Source organism: Danio aesculapii, chromosome 3 (genome assembly GCF_903798145.1).
Source record: "Danio aesculapii chromosome 3, fDanAes4.1, whole genome shotgun sequence".
Taxonomy (NCBI): Eukaryota; Metazoa; Chordata; class Actinopteri; order Cypriniformes; family Danionidae; genus Danio; species Danio aesculapii.
The window spans coordinates 6,739,869-6,752,641 of record NC_079437.1 but is presented as its reverse complement, the minus strand read 5'-3'; the positions used below and the strand labels follow the sequence as shown (position 1 = coordinate 6,752,641).

The 12,773-nt window shown below is 39.4% G+C and overlaps 1 protein-coding gene across 1 annotated transcript in view; it reads right to left on the bottom strand.

The window, feature by feature from the left end:
* Positions 1–10,587, bottom strand: part of LOC130216927 (uncharacterized) — an 80,285-nt gene extending 69,698 nt beyond the window's left edge. The window contains exon 1 of the mRNA XM_056448866.1: positions 10,239–10,587. Coding sequence (XP_056304841.1) covers positions 10,239–10,587 — 349 coding nt within the window. The remainder of the gene's footprint in view (positions 1–10,238) is intronic.
* Positions 10,588–12,773: the final 2,186 nt, after the last annotated feature.

Genomic DNA, 12,773 nt, shown 5'->3' with positions numbered 1-12,773 from the left:
AAGTGAAAGTAAAGTCCTGATACGGGCTGCAGCAGCTGTAGAAGATGTGCCTTTGTTTCTATTGTCTACGTGTGAGTGATAAGAAGTTAAGCCCTCCGAATTTAGAAAATATGTAATTTGAAATAAAATTCCAGATTGAGGTTGGATTTTTGAGAAAAATTTTGCCCCATTTAATTTTGACAGTATTATTAAATGTACAGAAATCCAGCATATTAAGACCACCATTCTCAAAGCTATTCATAACTACTGATTTTTTAATATAATGAATACCATTTTCCAAATAAAATTAAATAACATTTTATCAGTTTGATTCAAAATGGATTTGTCTAACTATTTCATCTAACTATTTCATTTTTACAAATAAAGATGCCCAAGTAAACTATTTTATCTTGAACTGGGCTATTATTAATTGTAGAAAGACTAGATTCCTTAATTGAAAATAATTCACATTTAGACAAATTTTTAAAAAAAGGCCAGAAGCTTTGGAGAAGGATTCAATTGTACTAATAGCAAAGGGGACACAAGTTGCGTCTCTTAAAAAGAGAGCAGTATCGTCTGCTAATTGGCTGATTTTTAATTTTCTTTCCGCAATAATAACCCCTTTCAAGGCACTTGTTTTAATATAATGAGAAAGTACCTGAGTGGCCAGCAGGAAAAGATCCTTGTCTGATACCCCTCTGAAGGCTAAAACAACTTGAAGTACCAAAAAAAAATTCAGTGAGCAATTACTGTTAGCATAAAGTGTCCTGATGGCATTACAAAAAAATCACCAAAACCAAATTTTTTAGTACAACGAAAAATAAAACTGCTCTACTGTGTCAAATGCTTTGTAAAAGTCTAGAAATAATATAAAACGTTCATCAGAAATAAAATCAGAATAATCAATGATGTCTAAAATTAATCTATTATTAATCTGCTTTTTAAGAAACCAGACTGCGATTCATCAATTAAATAACTCATTATTACCTTTTGTAATCTTTGGGCAAAAATTTGAGCTAAAATTTTGTAATCTGTATTAAGTAAACAAATTGGACGCCAGTTTTCAATATGTAGTGGATCCTTTTTGGGCTTCGGAATTAGGTTAATCAAACCTTGTGTTAAAGTAGGTGGGAGAGCACTTCGCAAAAAACTCTCTGCATAAACTTCAGCCAGGAAGGGAGCTAAAGATATAGAGAAAGTCTTGTAAAACTCAGTAGTAATACCGTCACTTCCTGGTGATTTATTAACTTTTAGATGGTTTATAGAATCAATTACTTCTTTTATAGAAATAGGTTCATCGCAGCAAATTTTATCACGTTCCTCCACAATAACAAGGCATATAACAATTCAAAAAATGATAACAATAAGAAGATATAGCCTTGGGGTCATCCACAATGTTACCATCAATCATGAGTTTAGTCATGCTATTATAAAAGGCATTAGATTTCTCTAACCTAAAAAAGTATGCAGAGTTTTGTTCGCCCAGCTCCATCCACCTCCTTCTAGATCGCACAAAAGCACCTTCAGCTTTATTTTTGTAAATGTTGTCAAGCTGATTTTGTAATTGATCAAGTAAAGCAGTTTCATCAACTGAAATATTTTCAGGGGAGCTCTGAGTGAGCAAAGTAATCTCACTGACTACTGCTTCTTCCTCCGCTTTCTTATATTTGGTAAGCATACTTCCATAGCGTCTCATAAATTTTCCAATTTCAAATTTAAGTAGTTCCCAATTATTAATAAATGAATGTTCCCCTAATGCTTTTTTCCAATAATATTTAATTTAAAAAATATTAACCTAACAGTATTATGACATAAATGACAGCTATTTAGTTTCCAATATGAAATTCTGAGGGTATTTAAAGGATTCATTGAAATAATCATTTTTATATAGATAGCTTTATGATCAGTTAGGGGTGTAGGAAGAATATCAACGGTGATATTTTGAGAATTGAAAGAATTAGAAATCAGCCAAAAGTCTAATCGAGAAAATTGAGAAGCAGCTTTATTACTCCAGGTAAAAGCTTTTGTGTTAGGGAATTTGGATCTCCAGACATCAAATACATCTAATCTCTCCATGAATTGTTTCATTTTAGAATTGAGTAAAGAGGGGCGACCTGGAGGCCATTTATCAAGAGCACTATCGATTGGAATATTAAAATCCCCACCTATAACAATTATACAATTTGGACATTTTTTAAGCCAATATTGTAATCTGCTTATTATATATTCAAGAAAACTTACATTTTCAATCTTAACATTAAATCCATATATATTGGCAATGCTAACAATACTTGAGTCAATATCAATGATATTACACAAAAATGTCCATTTGAATCACTGTCCGAATGCAAAATATTCCCTTTAAATGCATTTCTGAGAGTAGTAACTCCTGCAGAGCGTTCAGTTCCGTGAGAAAACCAAAGGTCGTTACCCCACTGAGATCTCCAAAACTTTATATCATTAACAGTAGAGTGGGATCCTTGGAAGAAACAAAAATCAGGCTCATACCCCTGACATTTAGAGAAAATAAAGATAACATTTAAAAGAAAAATCTAAGAGAACTGTGAGAACGGTAGATTTTAATTTATAGCTTAAGATCAGTGTAGGGAACATCCAAACTTTGCAATTAAAACAAACGTCAGTAATAAGTGAGTCGACTTATTATATAACATCTTAAGAACAAGATCAACCGTGATATGTGCATAAATGACTAAACTTGCTCATGATGAGACGAAGCATTAAAACAGACACCGAACAACAATTCAGAAACCATTAAATGGGAAGTGTGATTTCTTTGCCCTCAACAAAAGCACGAGCTCTTACGTAGTAAGCTTTTTTCCCCGCATCTCTCGCACTTTTGATTGAGGGCCACAGCTTTTTCCTTCGCTCTCTGTCTTCTTCACAGAAGTCTTCGGCAAAGCGTAGCTTGCTGTCACGGAGGTATGCGTTGTTTCTAGCTGCCCTCCAAATTGCGTCACGGTGCACTCTGCTGGTAAACTGAAGAATAACAGGCCTGGGTTCATCAGTGTGCAGTTTTCCCAAGCGATGAACAGTATTGATTACATCTGGGAGCTTGGATTTTCCATCGGGTAGCACTTCCTGACAAATTCGAATCACATCATCTCGTACATTTTGTTCTGCTTTCTCCGGAAATCCGTACAACTTAAGATTCCATCTTCTATGGTATCCTTCCAGCTCCCGAATTCGATTCTCCAGCCTGTTGCCATGATGCTTTTCCTCATCGATGCATTTCTCAGCGTTAGTTATCTTTACATTAGCTAAGTCTTTTACCTCTGAACAAACAAAATCCACCGTCTTTTTCAGACCTTCAATTCGCATAGCGTTGTTGTTTATCAGTTTCTCCATACCGTCCGCCCTGGCGTTAATCAGTTCAGAGAGAGTGAATATAATATCTCCACCAGATGTGTCTGATTTACCAGGTTTGCTGGATGGCGGCTTACTTGGGGTCACGGGTAAAGATGGAAAGTCATCCACAGCAGAGGGTAATGGCGGGGACACATGGTTGTCATAATCATGACAAACATCCATCAGTAGATTGCTTCCTTTAGAAGATATCATGCCTTCAGGGTTAGACGTCATAATAGCAGGTGTAGCCGAATTGCTAACAGTGTGATCTAATAGATCTTTCCTTTTCTTTTGAGACTTCGACATATTTCTTTCGTCATTAAACTACAGATAACAGTTTCAAAAGAAGGCTTGATAAGCGTCACTTACGTTCAAAAAATAATTTGTTGCAGAGCTTGGGAAAGACAACCATTCAGGGCGCCATCTTCCCGCCCTCTCACACATTTTTATGTTGCATATTTGGTTGTTACCTCCTATTACCCAAGCATTACAGTTTGTTCCCTTACACACATATGTTCATACTACTTACACTAAACTTACAGAAGAGTACACTGTTATTTCACTGTACCTATGCGGTACTTTGCAGGTTATAATCCAAAGCTCTACCATTAAGACTTGTACTTTGACTTACAGTATTTAAAAATGGTAGAAAAACGTACAAAATTATTTAAAGAAGTTGTCGTGTGATGAGGTGGAGGAGAGAAAAGGGGGTTCTGGTTTTGTTCACAGGGGTTCAGGTGATTCATTTGTGTTAAACAGAAGAAAGAAACTAATAAAAGCTTGAAACCACTTGAGGCTGAGTAAATAGTGAGTGCACTACAAACTGAACTACACTGTTCCTATTTACTGTGACCTTTTATGTGAAGCTGCTTTGACACAATCTACATTGTAAAAGCGCTATACAAATAAAGGGGAATTAAATTGAATTTGAATTTTTTTTTTCAACTCTTCCATTAAGAACAAAAGGGTGTTTAGGGAAAAGCAGCTTCGGAAAGAGCAAGTATCCAGTTAATGATTTACAGATTGAAGTCAGGAGTTGAAGTAGTTTTCACACTGCTGAAGCACATAACATATATAAAACTTGTGCAGTTACACTGAATTCTTAAAGTGAACACATTTTGATTTATGTTTATAATTGCCAGCACAACTATGAGTTGATTCATTCTGTTATATAATATTTGTGAACCTGGAACATGGGTAATTATTTTTAAAACATTAATACATTAATCAATAATTAACTTAATAGTGAAGTCATTTGAAAATCAAGTATTTGGACTCAAGTACATTTGAAAATGTGTTGTTTATACTTCTAATTTAGTTTTATTATCTGCATCATTACTTTCCACAGGTTCCTGATGTGTGCACTGACAGCATGTCGTTATTTACTTATAAGAGCAAAGTTCACATTTATACCCTTCCCCCAGTGACAGAAGGCATATGCAGTAAACTAAACGGAGAGGCTGCAGCCTCAGATTTATTATTATTTTTAAATCAAATTGTTAATACTCATATACTGAGCTTAATTATAAACATTGATTAATATATATTTTATTTTCAGACACATTTAGCCACGTGCAAGAGATCACACTGTGGACATTATCATACATCATACATGATCATGTGTGTAAAAGCGATTACATTGGTTTCAAATGAACAAGTCATTTACATATTTCATGTGATTTAAACATGTTTATTTATTTTAAAAGGTTTTTTCTTATTCTGTCAACACTGGAAATCCATCATGTCTTGACAGAATCTCTCGTATATTATCAGTCTACTCTTTTATTTGAGTCACACAATTCTTTAAACAAGAGCAACACAGTCGTTTTTGAAGAAGTTCGATACACACTTTTCAGAGAGACTGGAAAATGATTTGGTTCTGACGGTAATGTGGGAATGTGTGTGTAAAAGTGTTTTACTGTGTCACTTTCTTTTGTTTCAGATAATTTGAAGTACCAAATCTTCATTTATTTATGTATTTATTATTGTGTAATTACCGATTATATGTCAATGTCACAGCAGTGTCCTTTTATTATCTAATATACAAACCTGTTATCTAGTCATAGCAGTGGGCATTTACAGCACTTCCACATGTGATAAACATATAAAGGAGTTGTTGAAGAAATCAGTGTCACAGCTGTTTGACATTTTGATGATGTCTAATGTGTTAAATCCACTCTTAAAGACCACATGCATTTCTCTCATATCTTCAAATTTCTCTTGATTTTTTATGTAATTTCCATATTTAAACAGTTGTTTTGATTATGAAAGAGTGAAACATTCATTACTGTCTGAAAAAAAGGTTTTCAAAAGAGAAATCTTACCTGTTTGGTGTGTCGTTTTACGTCCTTTGTTTTGATTTCGAGTAAAACTTGAACTTTAATCAGTCCAGTGAGTATGTGTATTTTTACATGCGCACTGTGTGTGTGTGAGACTGCATCATTCAGTCAGGAGCAGCACTGATGCTCACACAAGCCTGCCAACTTAAATGTGACATATTAAAAGAGTGCATTAGAATGCATTGATTAATTAAGATTAATTATTCTCTGATATCTACACAGAAGGTATGTGCCTTATATTCCTATTTATATAAAGAGGAATTAGTGCTAGAATCACAAGCTCCATATTGTCTATATTTGGAACATTTATGAATATTAATGAGCTCAGCAGCTTAAACAGCTTCACTCATCATTCATTCATTCGTTTTCTTTTCGGCTTAGTCCCTTTATTAATCCGAGGTCGCCACAGTGGAATGAACCGCCAACTTATCCAGCAGCGGAACCCACAACCCATCTCTGGGAAGCATCCACATACACTCATTCACTACTGACAATTTAGCCTACCCAATTCACCTGTACCGCATGTCTTTGGACTGTGGGGGAAACCGGAGCGCCCAGAGGAAACCCACGCCAACATGGGGAGAACATGCAAACTCCACACAGAAATGCTAACTGACCCAGCCAAGGCTCGAACCAGTGACCTTCTTGCTGTGAGGCGACAGCACTACCTACTGCGCCACTGCATCGCCCTTCACTCATCATCTATATCTAAAATAGGCCGAACGTTTCCTGGTATTAGATCTTTGTTCAATAGATACCTGTGTGTGCTGAGTGTGCTTTAGTGTATATATTTCAGACTTGTTCTTAACTCTTATCCTGTGTTTATTTCAGCAGCCTTTCCCTATGTTTGATAACAAGTGTATCTTTAACACATTTACTCCCCAAAATCAACAGCAACACCATTAGCTTGCATTACAATATGACATGTTTACTCAGATAACTCACTTTAATACTGATATAAATAAAATACTAATTATTTCTTGAAATGAATCCAGGTGTTAGGGACAGATTGCTGTCATCGGTTGGGCATCTGTAGGTGTTATAGGTTTAGAAATAATTTGCAATGACAATATGTGTCCAGCAGAGGCCTATAGAGATCTATTCATTTTACTGGATGAGAGCCACTTCTCCCATCCGTATATTATAAATTCATTCATGTGTGCACATTTTTTAATACTTAAAAATGAACATTTGAAATAATATTTTGCTTCTGAGATTTTGATTGTTTTAGAAAAGAAAAACAAAAACAGTGCCGACAGTGTGTGTGTATGTGTGTGTAAGAGAGAGAGAGAGAGTAAACATACTTGCATTGGGACTTACTGCACCTGTCGAATTCAAATGCCCAGCTGTGTGTGTATGACTGCATCTATGTCACATAGCATTTGTTTTGTAGTACCAGACCTTAATTTAGGTGTCAGAATTTTCAGATTAATACTGGATATTGATTTTGTTGGGTGGCACGGTGGCTCAGTGGTTGGCACTGTGGCCTCACAGCAAGAAGGTCGCTGGTTTGAGTACCAGCTGGGTCAGTTGTCATTTTTGTGTGGAGTTTGCATGTTTTTACTTTGTTGGCATGGATTTCCTCCAGGTGCTCCGGTTTCCCCCACAGTCCAAACACAAGAGATATAGGGGCATTAATGAACTAAATTGGCCGTAGTGTATGTGTGTGTGTGTGTGTGTGTGTGTGTATGTAAATGTGAGAGTGTATGAGTGTTTCCCATTCCCATAAAACTGGGTTGCGGCTGTAAGGGCATCCACTGCATAAAAAAAAAAGTTCAACAATATGAGGATCCTTACAGTCTTGCAAATGATCTTAACACATGCTTCTCAAAATTTGATCATTCAAATGGGTCCAGTGTTAACAATATAGATATAGTAGGAACTGAGATTCTGTCACAGACCATGATCATACAGGAAAGAGAGGTTATCTCAGTGCTGTGTAACGTTAAATCACACTAGGCATCTGGCTCAGATGGTTTGACGAGGAAAGTTTTAAAAGAGTGTACGGAACTGGGTTATGTGTGCACCAAACTGTTTCAAATATTCCTAGACAACGGTTTTGTACCATTAGCCTGGAGAAAGTAAATAGTTATTCCACTACCTGAAATACCTCATGAAAAATTGTCAAATTTCAAATGATTTCTGTCCAATCATGCTCACGTCTGTTCTTTGTAAATGTATGGAATGCATAGTCTTCTCAACCTGAGAGGACAATGGATCCCCTGCAGTTTGCCTATAGGGCCAACCGCATGCCACACTTACTCTCTTGAATAAAGTTCAACATCATCTAGATAGGCCAAATACGCATGTTAGAATACTTTTTATGGATTTTTTAGCTGTTTTTAACACCATTCAACCTAACCTTCTTTTAGAACGTCTTCATAATTTAGGAGTAAGTAGTTGGTTGATTACATGGATCAGAGAATTACAAAAAACTGACCACAACACATCTGTGTTAAACATGTTATGTCTGACTGCTCTGTTTTAAATATAGGGGTACCTCAGGGACGTGTATTATCCCCTATTTTATTTTCTCTCTCTCTCTCTCTCTCTCTCTCTCTCTCTCTCTCTCTCTCTATATATATATATATATATATATATATATATATATATATATATATATATTCATGAACTGCAGTGCAATAATGATGATTATCTCACTCTTATAAAATACGCTGTTGATCTGGCATTGTTTTCCTGTCAGGAAGAAATGAATAGCTCCTTATATTTTAAATATATTAATAGTATTACAGATTGGTTTGGTAAAAGTTCATTACATCTTAATATTGAAAAAAAAAAAAGCGCTATGTCTGGGGAGTCAGACAAGAGAAGTAGATACTAGATTTTATAATCCAGTCATCATAAATGGGCAAAAAGTAGAGCAGGTCTCAAATTGTAAATATTTAGGCACAATTATTGACAATAAACTGAATTTTAATAGTAACATAGAGGCTGTTTATAAGAAGGCAAGTCAGCTCCTCAGTCTCCTCCTGTCACGGTCACACAATGAAGACAAGGAGGGTTATCTCTTTTTGTCAATTTATTCAAAACAATGTGGATAGTTCAACATGAGAAGTGGGTAAGTGATATTTATGGAATGAGAGCAGTCTTATAACCAGTTCACAATGTAAACAAGGATCTTCATTTAATCATCAGAGTATAAAGTCACTTCCCTTAATCACAGCATGTGCATCCACAGGTTAGGAAAAACATCCACGGGAGAAGGGCAACATCCACGGAAGAAGGTGAGCAGAGGAGAAGGTGAGGTGAACTATCAGACTTCGATTCCAGCCGTTGTATGGAGATGTGACAGTACCCCTTCCCCCTCCCTCCACGGGTGATTCCAGGTACCCTGGACTGGAGGCGGGTACGGCTAAGTCTGCGAGGAGCAGGTCTGTCTGGATGCTGGCGATGGAACTCGTCAAAGAGGGTAGGGTCTAGAATGTCATCTCGGGGTGTCCAAGACCTCTCCTCAGGATCAAATCCTTCCCAGTTGACTAGATATTAAATTCTGTTGCTGGGAGTCGAGGATCTCTTTGACTTGATAGATGTTGTCAGGGATGATTTCAGCTTGGTCGGGAGGAGGAGGGGGGTGGGGAGGTTGTAGTTCCGGGTCTGTGGAGGGAGGAGAGACAGGGTCAACATAGGATTTGAGCAGGGATACATGAAAGGTGGGTGCAATACAGTATTGAGGAGGGAGGTTGAGACGGAAGGTGACTGAATTGATCTGGGAGTGCACGGTGAATGGAAATGTAGGACCGTGCTATGTAGGACCATATTGATGGTGCTATGTCCAGTGGGACATGCTTGCAGCATGGCAGACGGAGGCAGATGTCTCTGGTGGAAAGCCATATCTTGTCACCCTGCTGATAGGTAGGATTGGGGAGACGATGAAGATTGGCAGCGTTAGTATACCTACGTACTGCCTGCTGCAGATGGACGTGAGCTGAGTCCCACAACCTCTAGCTCTCTCAGAACCAGTGATCTACCGTGGGCACTTCTGAGGTCTCACTGGACCATGGGAACAGGGAAGATTTGTATCCTAAAACACACTGAAAAGGTGTTCGACCGGTGGAAGAGTATCGAAAGGAATTCTGTGCATACTCAGCCCTTGGTAGATACTGGCTGCTGGTGTTCTGATGTTGCAAGCAATACATCCGGAGATAGCAGGAAATCACTTGATTTTTACGCTCGGTCTGACCGTTCGTCTGTGGGTGGTAGCCGGAGGATTGACTGATGGTAGTGCCCAGATGTCGAAAGAAAGCCCGCCAGACCCTGGAGATAAATTGTGGATCCCGATCTGCAACAGTGTCTTTGTAATTCCCTGATCTAATACAGTGGACCCCATAATTCCAGAAGACGTGGAGAAAGAGGCTTCAGTAGTTTCTAGAGCTGTAAGGAGACTTTTCAAAGGGATTAATTTTCAGGATTTAGAAAAGCAATCTACAACAACAAGAATGGTGGTATACACTTGTGATGGAGGTAAGTCGGTAGCGAAGTCCACTCCTATGTGGGTCCAACATCAGCGGGGAATGGGCAGTGGCTCTAATTTACCCTGGAGCAGATGACTAGGTGTGGTTGTGATGGCACAGATCGAGCAACCCTGGATGTACTGGATGATGTCCCTGGTCATATTGGGCCACCAAAACCTTTGTTGGAGGAGCAAGAGGGTTTGCCTGCTGCCAGGGTGTCCTGAGCCGAGGGAGGTGTGCACACTATCCAGTAGTGAAATACGGTATCTGGAAGGCATGTACATACGACCAGAAGGAATTTTAGGGGGTGCTGGTTCTTCATCAGCCGCAGCTCGGATTGCTTCGTCCGACTGCCACAGAATGGGAGCGAGGAAGGCAGTGGAAGGTAGGACTGGTTCGGGGGTATCGCAAGTGAGTTCTGGTGAGTACATCCGGGAGAGGGCATCAGCCTTTACATTCTTATGGCCCGGTTGGTAGGTTATGTAGAAATTGAAACAGGCAAAAAATAGGGACCAGCGAGCTTGGCGAGCGTTCAGGCGTTTGGCATCGCGGAGATACTGGAGGTTCTTGTGGTCTATTATGACCGTGAAATTGAACTGTGCTCCTTCAAGCCAGTGATGCCATTCTTCCAATTTGATGGCTAAAAGCTCGCAGTCCCTGATGCCATAATTCTGTTCTGCTGGTGATAACTTTCGTGGATAGTACGCGCACACGGATGGAGGACTTGGGGTTCATCAGACTACTGCGATAGTATGGCACCAACCCCAACATCAGCCACGTCGACCTCAACAATGAAGGATTGTGTGGGATCCGGATGACGGAGGACAGGTTCAGTGGTAAACACTTCCTTGAGGTGTTTAAAGGCTTGGCATGCTTCGAGGTTCCAGGTGAGCGAACACCGTCCGCCTTTCAGAAGAGAGGTTAAGGGCGCTGAGAGAATACTATAGTTCTTAATAAACCTTTGATATAAGTTGGCGAATCCCAGAAACCGCTGCAACTCTTTCAGAGTTTTTGGTTCGTCCCACTGGGAGATTTCGTCCACTTTGCCTCTTTCCATGCTGACCCCCTTAGCAGAGATCAGGTACCCAAGGAAGGAGATCGAGGGTTGATGGAACTGACATTTCTCAGCTTTCAAATAGAGATGATTCTCTCTGTCTTTTGGACATGACATTGATGTTCTGCTAGATTACAGGAACAATTTAGGATGTAATGTATGTAAACTATAGCAAAATAATGGAGGAAGTTTCTGAAGATCTCATTCATAAAACGTTGAAATATGGAAGGACTGTTAGCTAGGCCATAGGGCATCACCCGGTACTCATAGTGAATGGAGGAAGTGATGAAAGCTGTTTTCCACTTTTCTCCTTCCCAGATATAGATAAGGATGTACGTGCTTCGGAGGTCAAGCTTGGTGAAGATGCAGGCTTTGCGGAGCTACTCCAAAGCAGCCTGAACCAGAGGCAAAAGGTAGGCGAACTTGACTGTGGTTGCATTCAAGACCCTTTAATCTATATAAGGCCTCCTCTGGCATTGAAGAATGGAGGCCGCGGCTGAGGAGGTAGATGGCCTGATGAACCCTTGACTGAGAGCCTCATTGATGTAATCCTCCATCGCCTTGTGCTCAGGACAGGATAGGGCATAAATCCCTCCATGCAGTAGCTTGCCGATAGGCAGCAGGTCAATACTACAGTCCCAGGACAGATGTGGGGGTACCTGTGTGGCCAGCCTGATCTCACGAGAAAACGTAAGTATTTTACGTTTTGTCTATTTAGTGGCTAATTCGTACGAATTCATACGAGTTCAGTCATACGAAATTATACAATTTTAAAAAGGAGGCGTGGCACCTAACCCCACCCCTAAACCCAACCGTCATTGGGGGATGAGCAAATCGTACAAAAATGTACGAATTAGATCGTACAAATTCATACGAATTAACCACTGAATCAAAAAGTTACGAATTGCCGTGAGATTGTGTTGGTGTGGCTCATTCCTTGCTGAAAACGTTGAGATAAAGGGGGTGTAGATGGATGAGATAGAGGCATTTGAAGAGGGAGGTGAGTTTTCCATACTAGTGGAGTGAAGAGAAAGGGAGGTCTGATGCGGGGTGTGAACAGCAGCGGGAGCAATGTGACCATTTGTTGTGCATGCTCCATCTTCGGTGCTCCAGTTTATGTCAGGCTGATGTTCGGCGAGCCACAGCCTGCCCAGGATGACATCCACATTAGCTCGGGGGAGAATAAGTAGGATTCATTATGCTCCATGATTATGTGGGGACTGGATGATGACTTTTCTGGTATGCCAGGAGTTTTTATCATCGCCTAATGGTAATTCCGGAATGGTGGTTATTTTATACTGAGTTTTGTTACGTACTGTAGGCATATGATGTTGGGCAATGATGTTTGAAGAGATTAAGTTGCCAGCCCAGACTATGCCATCCCAACTTAATGGAGAATGCACAGGTGCGTTCCCTTTATGAGTGCAGACAAAAACCTGGGAGACAATTAAAAAAAAAAAATGTATTAGGTTCAAGCATCACAGGAATCAGTCTCATGCTCTCCACTCCTCCATGACCACCACAGTAGCTGCTCAGGATACGGCCTGGTCCAGGATATGGAAA